General features: G+C 54.5%; 2 protein-coding genes across 6 annotated transcripts in view; one reads left to right on the top strand and one right to left on the bottom strand.

Moving 5' to 3' along the window:
* Nucleotides 1-1,798: 1,798 nt before the first annotated feature.
* Nucleotides 1,799-16,610, top strand: Vasp (vasodilator stimulated phosphoprotein). 5 transcript variants are annotated; one of them, XM_076839574.2, is made up of 13 exons: nucleotides 1,799-2,994; nucleotides 9,398-9,569; nucleotides 9,651-9,816; nucleotides 10,887-10,971; nucleotides 11,695-11,750; nucleotides 11,858-12,099; nucleotides 12,217-12,314; nucleotides 12,917-12,968; nucleotides 13,131-13,167; nucleotides 13,364-13,409; nucleotides 13,562-13,652; nucleotides 14,668-14,725; nucleotides 14,868-16,610. In XM_076839574.2, exons 1-13 carry the CDS (start codon nucleotides 2,990-2,992, stop codon nucleotides 14,903-14,905), a joined length of 1,146 nt encoding a protein of 381 aa, XP_076695689.1. In that variant the 5' UTR covers nucleotides 1,799-2,989; the 3' UTR covers nucleotides 14,906-16,610. The 5 variants fall into 5 exon arrangements, with proteins under 5 accessions (XP_076695689.1, XP_076695690.1, XP_076695688.1 ...); XM_076839575.2 differs by having other exon boundaries at nucleotides 1,800-2,994; nucleotides 13,134-13,167; XM_076839573.2 differs by having other exon boundaries at nucleotides 1,800-2,994; nucleotides 12,214-12,314; nucleotides 13,134-13,167.
* Opa3 (outer mitochondrial membrane lipid metabolism regulator OPA3) overlaps nucleotides 15,782-19,249 on the bottom strand; it is a 55,564-nt gene continuing 52,096 nt past the window's right edge. Inside the window, exon 2 of the mRNA XM_076839578.2 lies at nucleotides 15,782-17,636. Within this exon, the coding sequence (XP_076695693.1) occupies nucleotides 17,236-17,636 (401 nt within the window). The 3' untranslated portion in view covers nucleotides 15,782-17,235. The remainder of the gene's footprint in view (nucleotides 17,637-19,249) is intronic.

The following is a 19,249-nucleotide window of genomic DNA, read 5'->3' as shown; positions in this document are numbered from 1 at the left end:
ATTTAGATTGGAGGAGGTACCAGGGATAGAACCCAAGGGTACTTAGCCACTGAGCCACATCCCCAGGCTTTTTATTTTTTTATTTTGAGACAGGGTCTTGCTAAGTTGCTTAGGGCTTCGCTCAGTTGCTGAAGCTGGCTTTGAACTTACAATCCTCCTGCCTCAGCTGCCTCAGCCTCCTGACCTGCTGGGATATGGGTGTGCACTGCCATGCCTGGCCGATTATTTTAGTTTTGAATGGGTAATAAATTCACCTAGTTTCAAGTTCAAAGGTGAAGTGAAAAGGCTTTCTCCATCCCCTCATCCTTCAGCCATTCAGTTTTCCAGCTGGGGTAGCTGCTTCAACAGGGGCAGGTAAAGTCTCTGAGAAGGGGACAGCTGAGCAGAGACTTGACACAGGAACCAGCCATGTGAAGAAGAGTGTCCCACAGCAGAGGGAACAGCCAGTGTGAAGGCCTAGGAGCAGGGTTGAATTGGCATTTTCTAGATGAGGTTTCAGGCCTCTGTGACCATAGGACTCTTTATAGTGTCACCCTCCATCCCATCAGTAACCATGGCAATTAGTTTGGAGTAAATTTTTCAGGACCCTTTACTCTGCAGGTACAAATATGTATATGTCACCTTAGGTTTTCTTGATTTTCCCTACCCTATATGTCATTCAGCAACTCACTTAATTCACTCAGTGACATTAAGATTTCATCAAGTCATTTACACGACTCATTCTTTTAAGCTGCTGCCTAGCGCCTCAAACAAGAGACATGGGAGAGTTTCATTATTCTGTCTTCTCAATGGTCAATGATTCTGCTTCTAATTTCTTCCTCTCACATCACTGACGACATAAGATTCTCTATCAGACTCCTCATGTACGCATCCAGGAGTTCTCTAGTGCAGGGGTCTTGCTATCTGTTTGGTACAGCATTAGAGCTAAGAATGGTTTTTACGTTTTTAAAAGAAAGGAAATTCCGAAGTTTTATTTTGTAAAAAAAAAAAGAGAGAGAGAGAAGATACTGGGGATGGGGTGTAATCCAACACTTGCCTAGCATTTAAAAAGCCCCTCTTTCTGTCCCCAGCACCATAAAAAAAAAAAAAAAAGGAAAAAAAATATGTGAACCAGACCTTTGTCTAATATGCCTCAAGTGTTTACTATTTGAACTTTTATAGAGAAAGTGCTGATTCCTATTATAGTGCAGGTGGCACTCGGAAGTAGCAGCCCTCCCATTGCATAGATGTGAAAGCTGAGACCCAGAGGAGAAAGGACTTGGCCAAGGCCACACAGAACAGGGGTTCTCATTCAGTTGGATAAATGTTGAGCTGTTATTCTGGGCCTGGCTGGATTGGGTGAGGCCCCAAAACAGATCAAGCCCGCGCTTGCCGCCAGAGAACTCAAGACTAGAGGAAATACAATCATAACCTAGGGGTACAGGGTCAAGGTCTCCCGGAGTTCGGCAGGGAAGGGAGAGGGCTAGGGGTTCTGTGGAGAAGAATTAATAATAGAGCTTGACCTAGAAAGCTGAGGTGTTCCCCAAGGGAAAGGAGGCAGGAGAGTGTCCAGAAAAAGGAGTGCACTTCTTCAACTGGGCCCAGAGAATTGGTTTTAATCCATACCGTGGCTTTCGGGGTTCCGGGGACTCAGGCAAGAGGCCCATGTGCCAGATTCATTCTCTGTCTCCACGTCTCAGTTTACCGATTTGTAAAAGGGGAAGCAGTGGTTCTCCAGGGCTAGAGCACCTCATCCTGCCCAGGTGGCGCTCTACTGGGGGCGTGGCCTCCCGTGACGTCATTCGGGGCGGGGCCTGGTGCGGAAGCCCTGGAGGGAGTATGGGCTCACGCCAGGGCTGCGCCGAGAGGAGGGGGCTCCCGGGAGTCGGCCCCTAGGAGGGTTTCTTCGCCCCCGTGCCCATCCGGTCCCTGGGATGATCCTGCTTGTCCTCCGTGGGCGAAACTAAGTCATAACGGGGCGTGTAGCGAGGGGGTCTTTCTCCACACCGAACCTAGCGTCCCATCCCGAACCCGGACCAGCGCAGCACCCCCATCCTCCGCACTCCCCGCCGATCCCCACCTTTACCCCCGCCCCCACCCCACCCCACCCCACCCCCGACCCTGCGGCGGTGAGTCAGCGGCCGGCCGCGCCCCCTCGGCCCACTTCCTCCTCACCTTCCCTGGGCGGGCGGGGGGCAATGAGGCGGGGGCCTTGCCAGCCGTCACCCTCCTGTGCGGGCGAGGGCGCTCATCTCTTAGTCACCCCTCAGAAATTGGCTGAGAAGTTTGGAAGGACAGGGGTCTCCAAAAGTGGGCTCTAAGGGAGAAAATTTAACAGACCCCTTCCCTAACCAGAGGATCTTCCTTGCCTCCGAAAATTGAGCATAACATTAAGAAATGAAGAAGTCGCGGGGGAGAGTGGGACGGGAGAAACTGGCTCCGCCGAGATTCCCCCCAGAAGTCCCAGTGAGAGGACTCGAAGTCAAGGAAGGCTCCCTTCTCCCCCACCAAGCTTGTCCCCCAACTTGGGCGAAAGGCCCGGGGAGCAAACTCTGTGCAATAACGATGGGGAAAGGGAAATTGCGGAAGTCGAGGGTTCCGCGTTGCCCTTTTAAGCGCCCTCCATCCCCCGCCTAGTGGTTTCCGCGGCCCCTTTAAGGCGCAGGGAATTGTGGGTGCGGGGAGTGGAATTTTGGAACGAAATGTAGCGAAGAGAAGTACAGTAGTAAGAGTAACGCTGTAGCCGCCGCCGGCCGAGGGGGCGCGCCGGGAGGCAGCGCCGCACCCCCTTTCCGTCGCTGGGACCCCCCCATCAAACTATCGGCGGGAAGAGGAGCCCGAGGATCCGCCCCGGCCCGATCCACGTTCCCCCAGGAAGCCGGACTCTATGGGGCGGGACCCTGGGGGCGACTGAGCAGAACCTGGAGCCAGCCCGAACCCCTGAAGCTTGCGCCAGGGGCGCCCCGGGAGCAGCCAGCCCGTGGGCGCGCCGCCCGCCCGCCAAGCAACCATGAGGTGAGCCCGGAACTGCCTCGGGACCCTTCCCCGCCGCACAGCCTCTCCGCCCCGCCTTTGTCCCCCTCCCCCAGTCGCCCCGCTGGAATTTGGGGACAGGGCTTTGGGAACCTCAGCTTTGGGCCAAGACCCCTTAGACGGACTATCATTATTAACCACCTTTCCGTGACTCCTAAGGCTCAGGGCGGTGCCGATGAGGTCCTTCTGAGAGTCCTCAGATTTGGGGGAGCCCCGAGGACTCCCTAATTTTCAAGACTTTTTTCAGAGCTCCTCCAAGTTGGCAGATCCTGCTCGAAGCGATGCTAGAATTTAAACTGAGGTCAAACCTTCCCGAATCCTCATATCGAGGTCTGGAGGGATTGTGGGGGGGGGGTCGGGTTGGGAGACCCTGGGACCTAGAAAGACAACCGAGAAGCAGGATTGTTGGATTTGCAGACCCGGGATTTGCAGGGTCCCCGCTTTTGAAGCGCTGGAAAGTCTCCCCGAGTGGGACCGCGCTCCTTAACTTCGGGGCTACTTCTGGATCCCCTAAATTTGGGGGACACCTAAATCTTCCTGTTGGAGGGTGTTTGTGGACTGACCCATAACCCATGGACCAAGCGCAGCCCCGAGGGTCTGGTTGGGACTCCCCTCCCCCGTCGCTCCTCATCCATGATCTGCCTCAAACCGGCCGTGCCTAGGACCGAGCGAGCGCTCCTCGCCGAGGGCGGCTCCCCCGGCCTGGGGCCAGAAGGGCGGCCCTCACCCCCACCTGCGGGCCCTGGGGAGAGAGGGGGCGCGGCAGCTGGGGGAGGGGGGCCTTTGTCTTCCTGACTCACCTGTCGAGACAGCTGGTGTGGCGGGCCGGCGGGAGCACTGGGGCCAGCCGCTTTGGGCATCACAGCCCCTCCCCCTGGGCTCACTGCCCCCCGCCAGCCTTCCGAGCCTTGGGATTGGAGGAGGGGGCGCTAGGAGGCTTCAAGGTCACAGCCTTCTCCCCCAGGGACCCAGGCTTAGCAGATAGTTCCAGCTCTCTTCCCAGTAATATAATCCTGGGGTGAGGGGCCCCAAGGCACTTTGGATTTTGTATTACCCGGGCCTCCCCCAAACTCCTGGGCTCACCTGAGGGCGGGGCCAGTGCTGACCTCGGGCCCCTCTTCTTCCCTCCCATGACCCCCCATAATCTCTCCCTTGGGGCCAGAGTCTGACAATACTATCTCCCTTCCTCCACTCTCTCTGGGACTTCCTGCACCAAAGCCCCCCGGCCTGAGGGGGAGGCCCCTGGGGACAGCTGAGATTAACCCCCTGATGCCCACATCCTCCACTTCCTCCTTATTCCCCACACCCCTGCCCTCTGACATCAGGGTGACATTCCTTTTTAGAATCCTTACAGAACCCCCCCTGCTGTGGGGCGGGGGATTCTGTAGTGAAAGGAATTGTTGGAAGATCTGGAGCAAGGCGACACCCTCAGCACCCTCCACCTCCCTGCATAGCCTTTCCCCAGTAGAGCAACATCCAGGAGAGGGGCAGTTTGCAGGAGATAGGCCCTCTTCCTTCACTCTCTCCCGGGGGACTCTTCTCTCCCACCGCCCCCAGCCCCGCCCGTTTCCGGTCCCAGGCTCCGTGGAAGGCGGATGGCGGATGTCCGAGTTAGTGCTGCCTCACTCACTGCGAGACCGTAAAAGGGCAGGAGCAGTGTCTGGGCCGGCCTCCTGCCCTCCCCCCAGCCCGGAGGCCCTGGCCCTCCACAGGGCCCCCTCTTCCTTGGCCGAGGAGGCCGAACCTCCCGACTCCGCGGGGTGGGCAGAAGTTGAGGGTGCTTGTCCCACCAATATTCCTCCCACCTTCTGAGGGGTCTCCCTTGCCGGTGGTCACACAGAACTTCCTGGGCAGTGTTCCTTCTCCAAGGACAGCTAGGATTCAAAATGACCTATGCCCCTATTTCCAGGTGGGGAAACTGAGGCTCAAAATGAGAGAGGCCTGGCGCAGATCCTCAGGAATTCTTAGGCAGTTTTCCGCGAGGGGAGGAGGCCGGAATGGGCTGATTTCTGGATGGTTTGACTGGGGACAGTCCTGGGGCAGTTGGAAGAGAGATGTTAAGATGGAAAATTACAAGATATACTTCTTTTTCTCACAATTTGACAAATATTTGTTGAGTGTCTGCATCCGGGAGCTGGGCTTCTGGGAAAGCAGGGAACCCCAGCAGAAGGGACTTAGGAAGAATTTGGTTTCTTTCTTTCCTCTTACAATAATAGAAGTTATTGTTCTTGTTTTATTTTTTTAAAAAGTGATGAGATCATTTAGTCAGACCTCTACTTCATGATAGGCACTGTACTAGACATCTGATTCAATTTAGCCCTCATGATGATTTTAAGATCAAGACAGTGACAGCCTTGTGCCCTGTCTCAACCTTCAGTTTACAAGATGGGGAAAATTGAGACACAGAGTAGTTAAGCAAATTGCCAATTAAAGTCAGATAGTTGGAAAGTGGCCAATATTGAGCTTGAACCCAGGACTGTCTCTATTGTGCTATGAAAGAAAAAGGAACCTAGGTACAGTGGAACAGGCCCACAGTCCCTGCCACACAGGAGGATGAGGTAGGAGGACCGCAAGTTCAAGGCCAGCCTCAGCAACTTAGCAAGCCCCTGTCTCAAAATAAAAATGCAAAAGGATTGGGGATGTAGCCCTGGCCAAGTGCTCCTGGGTTCAGAGCCCAGTACTGAAGAAAAAAAGAGGGAAATAAAACCTATATTTTTAAAAAAATTATAAAATAACATGCTTTTACTGTAAAAACAAAGCAAAATGCACACATGAACTTAAGATCATTCAGGTAATCAAAAAGAAATCCACACAGAAACTTTACCCTCCTGTTCAGTTGGGAAACTGAGAGCCTACTAGGAAGGAGGGACCAGAGTGAAACCACACAAGCTCCCAGAGCCTACGCTGGGTTCCCCACCCGGGGTGCTTCAAAGAGAGCTCGGAGTTGGGGAAGGCTGTGTGTGCACAACGAGTTTTGTGGGATGCATGCTGGAGAGGGGCGCAGTGAAGGGAAGGGCAAGAATCGCATCTGGAAGGTTGATGTGCTGTATTACCTCCAGCAGGGGAAGCCTCCTCCCTCCTGTTAGGACTCTCAACTCAAAATACAAATGTGTGCCACTTTCCAGGTCCTAGTTCAGGGCTTGGTGTCATCTCTTTTTATCCTTACTGCCATCCCAGAGCTGGAAACTGAGGGGCACAGAGGTGAAGCCACACAACAAGGAGGTGACTTGCTCGGAGGCCTGGGGCCTCTGCTGGGGGATTATGGAGTTCTCATGTTCAGGGCAGGGTGTGACCCCAGCACCCAGGAACTGTCTGACCCCTACAATCCACTTTCTGACTGTGGGGTTTTCCACTCTAGCTTTTGCCTAGTTTATAGTTTTTTTTTGTGTGTGTGTGTGTGTGTGTGTGTGTGTGTTTTAACTTATGAATTAGGGTTTTACAGGTAATTCCAGTTCATAATAAGTGAAAATAAAGAAAAAGAACTATAAGGGTAAAAGGTGTGAAATATCTGCTTCTCCCTCACTGACTCACAGTTCGTCTCTTGAGAAGCCTCTGCATATATCACTGTGTGTGGATATATTTATATCCTCCCCACCTTTTATTTTTTTTTTGAAACCTCTGATCCACTCTTCTTTGTACATTGCTTTTTAAACACTTCATCCTAGTTATTTTCTCATCTTTAAATGAAGAACTTAGGTGGATTTGGGTTCAAATGAGCCCTTCTACTTACTTGCTGTGTGACCTGCATCAAATGTCTTCACCTCTCTGTGCCTGCAGAGTCTACTTCTTGAGGTTGTATAACTGTGCCAGCTAGAAATTGGGTCCCAGTGCCTGGAATGGTGTCTGGGACACAAGCTGGCTGATAAATGTCAGCTGTCATTATTAGGAGTTGGCCTTTTTTACAGATGTGTTTATTTAACAACTCTTGAGTCCTTGCTAAGTGCTAGGTACTATTCTGGGGAAGCAGCAGTTAACAGTAGACCTGACATTTGGGGAGGACAGGATAGATTGTTGGGCAGATGCTGCTATGAAAAGTGCTGGAAAGGAGGAGAGGGGAGAGCTTCTCCAGACCAGGAAGTTAGGGAGGGCTTTTTGCAAGAGGTGACAGCTAGGAGGTGAGAGTGCAGGCCAGGCCCAGGCCTTGGATTTCCGGACACCCTGAAGGAACAGTGTGGAAGCGGGGCTGGGAGCTGGGGGGCGGGGAGCAGGGCAGATCCCTTAGGCCTCAAAGATCCCAGGACAGGGACACTATCCGCCTTGAGTTTTAGCAGGATCCTTCAGCTACTGTGGGTTCATTAAGAACCCCTGGGGAGGGCAGGACCAGCCCAGGGTCAGCCTGCAGGTGCCTAGCTCTCTGGCCAGGCCAGAGCCTTAGCAGGCAGGGCCACCTGGGAGGGCAAAGTGCAGCCAGGGTGGAGCAGCGACAGCTCTCCAGCTCTTGGGCACCTGGCCAGAGTGTTCTGGGTGTGGGTGGCAGGTGTGGGCAAGACCTTAACCCTGCCCTGCCAGAGGCACCAGAGCCAGAAACAGCCCCCCAGGCTGTGCTTGTCCAAATGACACCTGGTGCTTGGTAGGGCCCAGGCTTCCCTGTGGTTAAGGCTGTGGACTTGGAAGCCAGGTGGCCTGGATTGAATCCTCACTCCGGGGCTGGGCTGTGGCTCAGGGGTGGAGCCCTTGCCTGGCGTGTCAGGCCCTGGTTTCCGTCCCCAGCACTGGAGGAAAAAAGGTTTCATTTCTCTGCTGCTTAGTAGCTATGTGGCTGTGTCACTAGTGGCCCAGTCACTCAGCCTCTCTGAGCCCCTGATCAGCAGTCTTATCTGCAAGGTGAGGACCAAACAGTGTCCTCAGGGGGACTGCAGTGGGGACAAACCAGTGGCTCTGGGGAAGAGCTCAGGGCTCTGACCCAGCGGAAGGATCTGAGGGGAGGAGATGCCAGTTATGTACAGTGGGGACATGGGCTCAGTCCCCAGGGCCTACAGAGGGTTTCCCTAGACCAGCTTGCTCAGCCCCAGCCCCCACCCCCATTTGTGGGCGTAATTTCTCTCCCCGGAAACCTCTGACCACCAACTTCTTCTTTTCAGGAAAGAAACCGGTGGGTGTGGGGTAGGGTAGAGATCAGTGCTTCCCCCCCACACTTCCCCTGTCTGTGTGTGACCTTGGCCAAGTCACTTCCCGTCTGGGAGTCTGAGTTTCCTCGCTGGGGGAGGGGGATTGAGCCTCCCAGTCCGGGGGCTGGAGGGATGCAGCTGTATAGGGCAGTAGCGGGCCTGCCCAGGGTGCCCGCGACATGGTGCTGACAGTCCCCAGGTTCCCAGGTGTCTAGACTCCTTCCTCAGGAGGAGGCCACCTGCCTTTCTCCAGTTGGTGGGCAGGGAAGAGCAGACAGTTAGCTCCCTACCGTCCCTTGCTGTGATCATGTGGTGGAAAGGGTTCATCAGAGCTTTTTTTTTTTTTTTTCCTGTGGTGCTGGGGAGTGAACCAGGACCTGGTGCACAGGAGGCCAGCCCTCAGCAGAGCTTTGAACCCAGGCCTGTGAAGTCAGGTCTGGGCTCAGACAGATCCCTCCACTAAGACCAAGCCAGCTGTTCCACACTCTGGGAGCCCTGCCTGGCCCACTCCTTCTGAGTGCCCCAGACCTGGGCTGGGACCCTGAGTTGTCACTGTCTGGGATGTCTGTCTCTGAACTGGACTGTGAGCCCTGGGAGGGTGGCGCCAGGGTTGTCTGTCTGGGCCACTGCTGTGTAGCTGTCCCCAGCCCCACCCAGTGAGGGCCTGACCCAAATCAGGAAGTGTCTGCCCTGGGGCCATTCAAGAGGCAATTGATGCCCTGGGGAGCTGGTGAGAGCGAGGTGACCTGGGGGAAGAGGGGCCTAGCTCTCAGCAGCCCTCACCCTTCCCCTCTTTGAGCCTCTGCTTCCTCCTCTGACCTGAGAGGCAGGGAGGGGTCCCTGCAGGCTGCTGGAGACAGGGGAAGGGCCACAGCCTCCGGTGCTCACCTGTGAGCACCTGCGTCTCCCTCCCTCTTCTCTGATCTCTGTCTCTGTCTGTCTCTGTCTTTATCTCTGTCTCTGCCTGGTCGCCTCCTTTCCCACCACACCCTATCTGCCTGTCTTGGTGTTACCAGCCTGACTCTGCCTTCCTCACCTCCCATCTGTCCCCTCTTCCTGTTTCTTTGTCCCCTCTGTCCCTTGCCCCACCTGTCCCAGCCCCTCACTTGTCTTCCCCTCTCTGATCTGCCCTCTCTGTCCCTGGCCTCTCATCCTCCTGCAGGATGCCTCACCCCCTCTCTTGTTCTTCCTCTTGCTCTTTTTTCCTTCGGATCTTCTGGGGAGACCCAGGTAAAGAAGGTGACCACCCCCTCTCCCTTTTTGTCCACCTCTGGCAGCGAGACCGTTATCTGTTCGAGCCGGGCGACGGTGATGCTCTATGATGATGGCAACAAACGGTGGCTGCCTGCCGGTACGGGTCCCCAGACCTTCAGCCGTGTGCAGATCTACCACAACCCCACGGCCAATTCTTTCCGGGTTGTCGGACGCAAGATGCAGCCTGACCAGCAGGTGTGGCTCCCTCGTCCCTCTCTCTGCGGGCTGAGCCCCTCCTGAGCCCGCCGCCCCTCACCTCCTTTCCCCTCCTGCCAGGTGGTCATCAACTGTGCCATCGTCCGGGGTGTGAAGTATAATCAGGCCACCCCCAACTTCCATCAGTGGCGGGATGCCCGCCAGGTCTGGGGCCTCAACTTTGGCAGCAAGGAGGATGCAGCACAGTTTGCTGCCGGCATGGCCAGCGCCCTGGAGGCCTTGGAAGGTCAGCAGGGGCAGCAGGGGCAGTGGAACCTACGACCAGTGGGCAGGCCCGAGGCTGCTGCCCTACCATCTGGGCCTTATTGGTTGCTCTGTGCAAACGTATGGGGAGGATCTGGTGGGCTCCTGAGCGCACCTTCTTCAGGGGACAGTACGCCCAGATCAAGATGTCTAGGTTTCCACCCTCCAGCCTTTTCCCCAGGTGACCCTGCTGCTTTATGCCATCTAGTAGTTTTGGGGCATTGATATTTTAAAAGTCTCCAGATGGGGGTTGAGGAGGAGCTGGTAGTGGAGTGCTGGCTTGGCATGTAGCAGGCCCTGGGTTCCAGCCCTGCAGAAACAAAACCAAAGCAGTCTCCAGTTGGTATTTCTTAAACTTTCGTGCACATCTGAGTTGCCTGGGGATCTGGGTCAAGTGCAGGCTCTGGTGCGGGGGCTGGGCCAGCCCAAGTTCCTGGTCCCCAGATGGGGCTTTAAGGGGCCAGGCTTCGGGTGGCTGCTGTGCACCCGCAGTCTGGAGCTGCTGCTGCAGGGCTGGAAATCCCCCATGGCAGAGGGCTTGCCTCATGGGGCAACTGCAGTGCTAGAGCTGAAGGGCCTGCTCGTCTGGGGGTGCACAGACAAACGCAGTAGCAGTGTATGCGTGAGGGGGTCAGAGCCCTGGGGCAGATGAGCAGGAAGCCCTCAGCCTTTCCAGGTCCTGGCAGGCTCCATGTGGCCCTGGCTGTGCTCAAGAGCCCAGATGCTCAGGTCAACTGGAATTCAAGCTTGTTCCTGCAGATTCCAAACCACACAGCTTTGGGGCTGTTGACCCCCTTGGGCCGAAGCTTCCCTGTCTGTCTCTTGGGTATCCCAACATCATCTATCTCAGGGCAGCTCTGCCAAGGGAAGCTGGAACTGGCCCTCTTCCTAGGGTACCACACCTGGGCACCAAGTGTCAGGGTCTCAAGCAAGGAGGAAGTGTGCAACTCTGGGCAGGACTGCTGAGTGACCCAAGGGACAGCAGTAAGGGCCAGGGTAGATCCCTGCAGACTCCCAGGGTGGATCATGACCCTTTCTACTCTTACCTTTCAGGAGGTGGGCCTCCTGCACCCCCAGCACCGCCAGCCTGGTCCATCCAGAACGGCCCCTCCCCGGAGGAGGTGGAGCAGCAGAAAAGGTGGGCTGGTCTCTGGGTGGGGAACCTTTCTTCTGCTGGAGAACCCATGACCTCTCCATCTCTCAGTTTCCAGAAAGTCCCAACTCCCAAGGGACTAGAAGTAAATAGCTTGCAGACACCCCATCTCCTGGGGTTCAGGAAACTCCTCACAGCCAACCAGGTGTGCTAGTGCACACCTGTAATCCCAGCAATAGGAAGGCTGAGGCAGGAGGATCCCAAGTTCCAGGCCAACTTCAGCAACTTAGTGAGATCTTATCTCAAAATTAATTTTTTTTAAAAAAGGGCTGAGGATGTGGCTCCGTGAACCCAGAGCCCCTGGGTTCAATCCTTGGTACAGAAACAAACAAAAAACATACAAAGGTCAGGGACTGTGTCTCCAGGTACAGTGGTGTGATCCTAGTACTACAAAATAAAAACGGACAGAAAACTCACACTCAGATTGTAAAGCTTCTAGGCCCCTGCTTCTGATTCCGAGGACCCAGGATCTGGTTGTTAAAGGGCATTCTGTGATTCGGGTGCACTTGGTAGTTTAATGGCTAGAACTCACATCCTGGTCTTGCCATCTCTTCTGCCCCCCATTCTCTATCCTACCTTTCTTGGTCCCCTGGGGAAGGAAGGCTTGGGTGGGAATTAAGAGCACCCTCACCAGAGCCCGAGGTCGGTGGCCACACGAGTGATGGTGATGGGCCTTGACTGACGCTGGCCCTGTCCCCCTCACCACAGGCAGCAGCCCAGCCAGCCTGAGTATATGGAGCGGGAACGCCGGGTCTCCAACGCAGGTGACTACAAGGGGCTGTGGGAGTTGGGGTCCCCCCTGGAGAAAGGGGCAGGCTGGCTGGACAATGATGAGGCTCCTCTCAGTACCTCCTTTTCTGTTTTCTTTCAGGAGGCCCACCTGTTCCCCCCATGGGGGGACCACCCCCGCCTCCAGGACCTCCCCCTCCTCCGGGCCCTCCCCCACCCCCAGGCCTGCCCCCTTCAGGGGTCTCGGCTGCAGGACATGGTGCAGGGGGAGGCCCGCCCCCTGCACCCCCTCTCCCTGCAGCACAAGGCCCCAGTGGTGGGGGAGCTGGAGCCCCTGGCCTGGCTGCAGCCATTGCCGGAGCCAAACTCAGGAAAGTCAGCAAGGTGAGGGCAGCAGGCAGGGCGGAGCTACGGCCAACGCACTGGTGGAGTGATGGGAGGAGGCCGAGTCCCCGGAGGCCCGTCCTTCAAGACCTCTGTCCTTCCTGATTTCTCCAGCAGGAGGAGGCCTCAGGAGGGCCCTTGGCCGCCAAAGCTGAGAGCACCCGAAGCACAGGTGGGGGGCTCATGGAGGAGATGAATGCCATGCTGGCCCGGAGGTGAGCCCGAGCCCCGGCCTCTGAGTCCCCTCAAGACTGCAGTTTGGGGCAAGGCGGGTGGCTCTGATCCCTGTTTTGTTTCTTTGGGTGAAAGTTCCCCCTTGACCTCCATCCAGGTTTGGGTTTAATACGGGAGACTTAGTCTCCTGAGGTGGCTGATGACCCGGTAGAATGTTCTAAAGCCTGGATTCGAGAACCTCAGGAAACCCCCTCAGCATCTAGGAGAGAGTCCCTGCCTTTAGAATTTTATGATTTCCTAAATGTGAGGACCAGAGAGCTCACCACCCTAACCCTAGAAGAGCAATATTTTTTAAACATTTTTTTTTAGTTGTAGATGGACACAATATCTTTGTTTTTATTTATTTGTTTTTTTATGTGGTGCTGAGGATTGAACCCAGTGCCTCACGCATGCACTCAACCACTGAGCGACAGCCCTAGCCCTAGAAGAACAATACTTTTAACTTCTAAAACTAGAGTTTCCTTAGCCTTCATGAATCCAGAATGCTAAACCTAGGAGCCCACATTTCTAGACCAACAGGAAGCAGGGTTGTTGGGAGGCTGAGGTAGGACTGAAGCTTCTGTCCTGCTTTTCCCTTCTGCAGAAGGAAAGCCACACAGGTTGGGGAGAAACCCCCCAAGGAAGAATCTGCCAGTGTGAGTGAGGGTCTCTTCTTGCCCTGTACACCTTAGGATGCCCCAAGAGGGTAGGGGCATTGGGGAGGGGGTGTCTTAGGGCTGGGCTGGCCTTGGACCTTGAAGAGGAAATGAGCAGAGGTGTGACAGGGGCTGCCTCATGATATTTTTATTTCCCACCAGCAGGAGGAGCCAGAGGCCAGAGTCCCAGCCCAGAGTGGTGAGTGAAACTCTTGTCTAGCCACAAAAACTACAAGTACCAGGATGCCCTGTTCTCACAAAGCACCCTCTTGGAAAGTCTGGGAATAAGCCTGGAGATTGTAGTCTCCTAAAATGCTTCTTTGGGCTGTTGAGGCTGAGGGGAAAAGATTGGGGTCAGTCCTTGTCCCTGATTTGATTTGTTCCCTGATCCCCAGAACCTGTGCGGAGACCCTGGGAGAAGAACAGCACAACCTTGCCAAGGTGGGCCATCAGGGTTGGGGCTGCACCCCCTAAATAGTTGAACTTGCCCGGTTTATAGGGAGGAACACAATGTAACCCCTGGGATGGGAGGCAAGGGAGACAGATCCTCCTTTGAGCCTCTTATCTGTCCCAAACCACACCAACTTTTCCAGGATGAAGTCCTCATCTTCCATCACTGCTTCTGAGGCCCAGCCTTCTACGCACAGCTCTGGGGAAGAGTCAGACCTGGAGAAGGTGAAGCAGGTAACTTGGGATGGAGGCTGGGGTGGAGGCTGGAAACTAGACAGGGGCCAGAGGAAAGGAGATCTGCGTCCAGAGCCTGCTACTGATGTGCATGTGGTTCTAGAGAAGACCTTAGAAACTCCAGGCTGAGAAGTGGAGGGACTGGATTGGGTCAGGGATGTCACAGACATCATACCCCATTCCTAGTGCCTGTGACAGACCTTAGGAAATCTATCAGAACACATTCCTGCTGAGTCCTTCTGAGCCCAGAGACTCCAGCCATCTATCAATCCAAATTGGCAGGACAGAGAAATGCATTTGCCAGGCCTGGTACTGGATGTTCTCCAGTACTTTTCTTTTGGCTCCAAGGATCTAGAATTCTCTTATAGAATACCCCAGTCATTCCATAACCTTGGCAGCCATGTCACGAAGTGGGGGTAGGTCTCTACCTGTTTCCTCTGGCTCTTCAGCCAGTTGGAACGTAGGTAGGGGTCCTGGAGTGTTGCTCAGTAGAAGAGCACTAACCTAGCACACAGGGCGCTGAGTCCCATCCTCAGCAGTGCAAATAAATAAATAAGAAAAGGGGAAACTGGCTGAGTGCAAGCCTATGATCTTAGCTGCTCAGGATGCTGAGGCAGGAGAATCACAAGTTCAAGGCTAGCCTGGGTAATTTAATGAGACCCTGTCTCAAAAAGGGCTGGGGCCAGGCCTGGTGGTGCATGCCTGTAATCCCAGCAACTCTGGAGGCTGAGGCAGGAGGATTGCAAGTTCAAAGCCAGCCCCAGCAACTTAATGAGGCCCTAAGCAACCCAGTGAGACCCTGTCTCTAAATAAAATATTAAAGAGGGCTGGAGATGTGGCTCAGTGTTTAAACACCCCCTGGGTTCAATCCCTGGTACAAAAGAAAAAAATAAAATAAAAGTGGCCGGGACTACCATTTGGTGGTAGTATGTTCCTAGGTTAGTGTCACAAAGAAAGGAGGGGATTTGTTTGTTCCAGGACCCTCTCTTGATTGGTTATGCCCCATTGTTTTCAGGAGCTTCTGGAAGAGGTGAGGAAGGAATTACAGAAGGTCAAAGAGGAGATAATTGAAGGTGAGGTGGTTTGGTTTTGTTTGAACTTTAACTTACCCTGCAGCAGTGGCGATGTGTCCCGGTGTGTCCCTCGGAGATAGCCTTGACTTGGCAGGGAGGAGAGAAGAGACTGGCTCTGACCCTGCCTCTTGTTTCCTTCCAGCCTTTGTCCAGGAGCTGAGGAAACGGGGTTCCCCCTGACCACAGGGACCCAAATGACCTGTTTCTCTTTCTGCACACCCGGCCTGTCACCCTGCTTTCCCTGCCTCTACTTGACATGGAATTGGCTGAAGATTACACAGGAATGCATCTTCCCCCTCCGGATCCCACTTGGAAAATTCCAAGGGGGTGTGGCTTCCCTGGCACCATGCCCACACCCTTACTGGCTGCTGATTGATGAGCTGGGGAGGCCCCCACCCTTTGCTCCCTTTAGTCCTTCCCCTCTGCCATCCCCTTGGGGCTGGTTCCTCTGTTGGGGATGTACCAATTAACCCCACAGTAAGGGGGAAGGAAGGAGGGAATTTCACATTCCCTTGTTCTAGATTCACTTTAATGCTTAATGCCTTCGAATCATTTTGTTGTTTTTTTTTTTAAAGGAAAAAATATATTATATATATATTTGGGTTTGGGGGGAAAGGGAAATTTTTTTTTCCTTTTTGGTTTTGATAAAATGGGGTTTGGGAGTTTTTAAATGCTATAGCCCCAGGCTAGCCCATTTGGGGCAGCTATTTTAGGGTGGGCGTCTCACCAGACTGGGGTGCTCCTCCACCCCAGGGACCCCCCCTTCCCTGGAGCTCCTTCCCTTTTCTATGAGGAATTAAGATGCTGTAACTTTTTGAAACCTCAGTTTTTTGGTTTTTTTATTTGGATAGGTTTTGGGGTCCTGACCATTTTTACCCCCTGGGGAATAAGGGAGGGAGAAGGGAGGAACCTCCCCCTTTACCTCCAGCTTCTTGAGAATGGGCCCTTGTGGAATAAATCTGCAGTTTTTATAAGTGTGAAGATCTCTGGAGTGACGGGAGGGGTTCTGGTGACCTTGGTGAATGAGGTGCTGCCCCTCCCCCTCTGTCCCTTCTCACCTCTACCTGAGCCTCTTAGGCTGCCCCAACTGCTTGGCCATCCTGGAGAAGGCCAGGGACGGGCCTCACTGACTGGCCCTGCACAGTCAGGGGCCTACTCTGAGCCTCTCTCACCATGTGACGACTGCCCCCTTTCTCCTCCAGAACACTTCCGGCTTCTTTCCTAATTTAATGACATGTGCCCATTGGGCAGATGGGAATCATGGTTCTCAAGCACATTAAGATGATTTCTTCACCCTAGAGCTCCTTTAATTATAAAAATTCTGCAGTCTTAAAGAATAGGATTCCAAAGTTAGAGAGTTAATATGTGCCCCTTCAGTGCTCAGAGAGTTGGCCGTGAGTGTTGTGTGTGTGTGTGTGTGTGTGTGTGTAAAGCTCAGTGGGATGTCGTTCCAGTTGAATGGGGTGGGGTTCTCACGGAAGAGGTGCAAGAAGGAAGGGCAGTGGCTCTCCCAGGAGCAGGTCTGTATGGAAGATGAGGGATGTGACACTGACCTTATATTTAGAGGATAAATGGGTCCTTAAAAAAGGCTACTGAATAGGACCACAGGGGAGGGCTGTGAGAAAGGACAGAAATAGGTCAGTGACTTGGGACTGCTAAAAGGGGCTGAGACTGAAAAAAGTGGATTTGCCCTGGTGGGCACCCATTCCCTTCCCCTAAGGGCTACATCCTGCTAGAACAGACCAGGGAGGAGGATCTGGGAGGCACTGCCCAGGAAGATCCAGCTCAGCCGTGCCAGTGGGTTATGCCATAGACTAAAGGAAGAGGGGTTTCGGTTGGAACGACCCACTCAGGAAGATAATCCCGGCGAAGGCACCACGGAGTATTAAAGGCAAGAGCCCCAGGGTGACTCGATGGGGCTGAGGCTGGCAAGGCCCATCTCCCTTCTGCCCTCAGAGAGGTAGAGGCAGGCACCACGGTCGGAAAGTCCTTTGGAACTTTCTGCATTTTCTTAACAATGGTCTGAACCAATGAAGACGAGGCAGGGGGTGTTCCGGTGCCATGGATGGGGGTCCCAGGGGAAGGGGCCACGCCTCAGGTAAGTGGGCGTGTGAATGACCGATTGAGAGGCTGCCTAAATCCAAGTGCAGAATCCACTTTTGTTTTGTCCTGCTGACCCACCTAGTGGACAGGCGGTCCCATTCACGACTGCGCCTTTCCTTTCCAAAGCGCGGTAGGTGTGTGCCTGCGAGGTCAGGGGGACAGGGAGGGTCCCTGTTGGAACATTCCACCAGTGGGAGGGGGGACACTAGGCGGAAGGTACCACTGGACAGGTTAGTAGGGAGGTGCCCGTTTGAATCACATCCTAGGATCCCTCTGATCCCAAAGAGATCAGGTGGTGTCATATGGGCAGATAGAGGATGGGCCAGGGCAGACGGCAGGCCAGGTGGCCAGGTCGGAGACCTCGCAGCTCAGACAGCAGTCATGTCCAGCACAGGCCCTGCGTCCCCCTAGTACTCCAGGAGATCGGGCAGCGGGTCCGGGTTCCGGACCTGGTCAGCGTGGAGCTGGGCGCGCACCTCCCGCAGTTCTTGCCGCAGCTCCTCCAGGGCGCCCTTCGCCGGCGTCGCCTGCACCTGCCCCTGCAGCGTTTCCAGCGCCAGCGCCAGGTGGCCCATCTCGTCCCGCAACGCGTTCCACGCGGCGCGCCGCTCGGCTTCCTTGTGGCGCCGCTGCGCCTGTTGGCGCAAGTACTCCATCAGCAGGCAGCCGCAGGCCGTGACGAAGATGATGGCCTCGCCCAGCAGCTCCGCGCCCAGCTCGGCCGCTGCCCCCTCGTTCAGCGGCTTCACGGCTTCGGCGTTGAAGCCCATGATGCGCATCTTAGTCCGCATCTCCGCCCAGTGGTACACTGCGAGGGAGAGAGGGTCGGGGGTCTCAGAGGGGCGCCCCCTGCCAGCGCCTTCCCTCCAAGTCCCCTCTGCACCTTAGGGACCAGAATCGCTGGGCTGGCTTTGGGGAGCTGATGCCTTAAAGAAGATAAGAGCCAGCCCCAAGTCCTGCCAGGAATGCTATTATCTTTATCCGGCCTGGGGTGACCCGAGGGCATCTTTTAAAAGATTCTGGCGAGCAGCTAGGAACTAAAAAGGCTGCTCTAGTGCTGGTGGAGATCCTCAACCCAGGGCCACTCCCGGGTGGGGTGAGGAGGTCACAGGAGGTGCCAGAGTACAAAGTCCAGCCACGGAGAGCCCCTGAGTCTGCACCTCCCACAACCCTCGGGTGAGCCAGCCGGCTCCAGCACTCCTCCCTGAAGGGAGGGGACCGATCCTGAAGCGCGTTCCGTGGGCTTGGGGCCCTCGCGTTGGATGGGGTTTCCTTGGGGCTGCTCTAGGGAAAACTGCTTCCCCACCCGGTCGCTTATTCCCGTGACAGGGGTCCTCAGCCCCAGAGCTGAGCCGACACCGAGCTCCAGTGACAATTAATAACCACCCCTGGGCGCCTGGACTGTGGGGAACAGCAAGCCGCCTCTACTCCCTCAAAGATGGATTTCTAACAACATCTTACATCTCACCCCCCCCGCCCCACCCCCGCAGCAGCCAGGCCGACTTTTCAAATAATTAACATTTCTTCGATGTAGTTACAATAATAACATATGCACAAGGTCGGAGTTAGACCACCTTTCCGCGTCTCCATTAGTCCTAGTCCTCAAGGGTTAATTACTTTTGATCTTTTCTATATTTGTTTCTATTACTTTAACCATGTAATGCCAAATAAAAAGATAATGCTTCTATTTCTTTGTTTAATACATTGATTCGTGTGTATATGGGCCTTGCTGGGGACAGAAAGCAAGACCTGCCTACTAGACAAGCCTTCTACCTCTGAGCCACAGCCTCAGCCTCTATCATCACTTTTACATGGTCAGGGTGCCTTCCCAGGTTATAATAAATCTTCAGTGCTTTGTCCATACACTGAGTCTGAAGGTGAAACTATAGAGCTGGTATATTAAAGTATGTAAATGCTAATCAATGTGGATCTGTATGAAGACATAATCCTACTTCATTAAACCAATGCCATGTAAGTTGTAACATTAAATGTAGGGTCTAAACACTTTGTCAGGAGAACCATTGTTTCTCCCTTGCTGGTCAAGCAAGAAACCATCCTTTTTCCTTCTCAAGAACGTTTTCTCTTGCTGGATTGGTATCCAGGCAGGGACAGCTTTCTACTTTCCAAGGACAGCGTTCCACAACAAGGACTCACGTACAGGATCATGGAGCCAGAGAAGGAGAAGACGGGGAGGCTGAACAGCCAGAGGAGACGGGTCCCCGACTGGCTGATGGGGACGCCCGAGGTTCTCCCGGCTGTGAGAACTTTGTAACTACCAGATGTAACGCGTCTGTGACAGAGAACAGCCCTCTCTTTGGGCTGGACGGAGAAATGTGCATCACGTCCAAGGGGAGAGAACTGACATGCATCTCACTGGTTGCCGAAGGAGGCTCGTGTCTTATGGACGAGTTGGTGAAACCA

The sequence above is a fragment of the Callospermophilus lateralis genome, chromosome 18 (assembly GCF_048772815.1).
Source record: "Callospermophilus lateralis isolate mCalLat2 chromosome 18, mCalLat2.hap1, whole genome shotgun sequence".
Classification (NCBI taxonomy): Eukaryota; Metazoa; Chordata; class Mammalia; order Rodentia; family Sciuridae; genus Callospermophilus; species Callospermophilus lateralis.
The sequence above is the reverse complement of the archived record's forward strand: the minus strand, read 5'-3'. Positions and strand labels throughout refer to the sequence as shown.

Coding starts and splice junctions, on each gene's coding strand:
- Vasp (XM_076839572.2), top strand. Junction 11,751..11,857: donor ACGCCGGGTCTCCAACGCAG/GTGACTACAAGG, acceptor GTTTTCTTTCAG/GAGGCCCACCTGTTCCCCCC. Junction 12,315..12,916: donor AATGCCATGCTGGCCCGGAG/GTGAGCCCGAGC, acceptor TCCCTTCTGCAG/AAGGAAAGCCACACAGGTTG.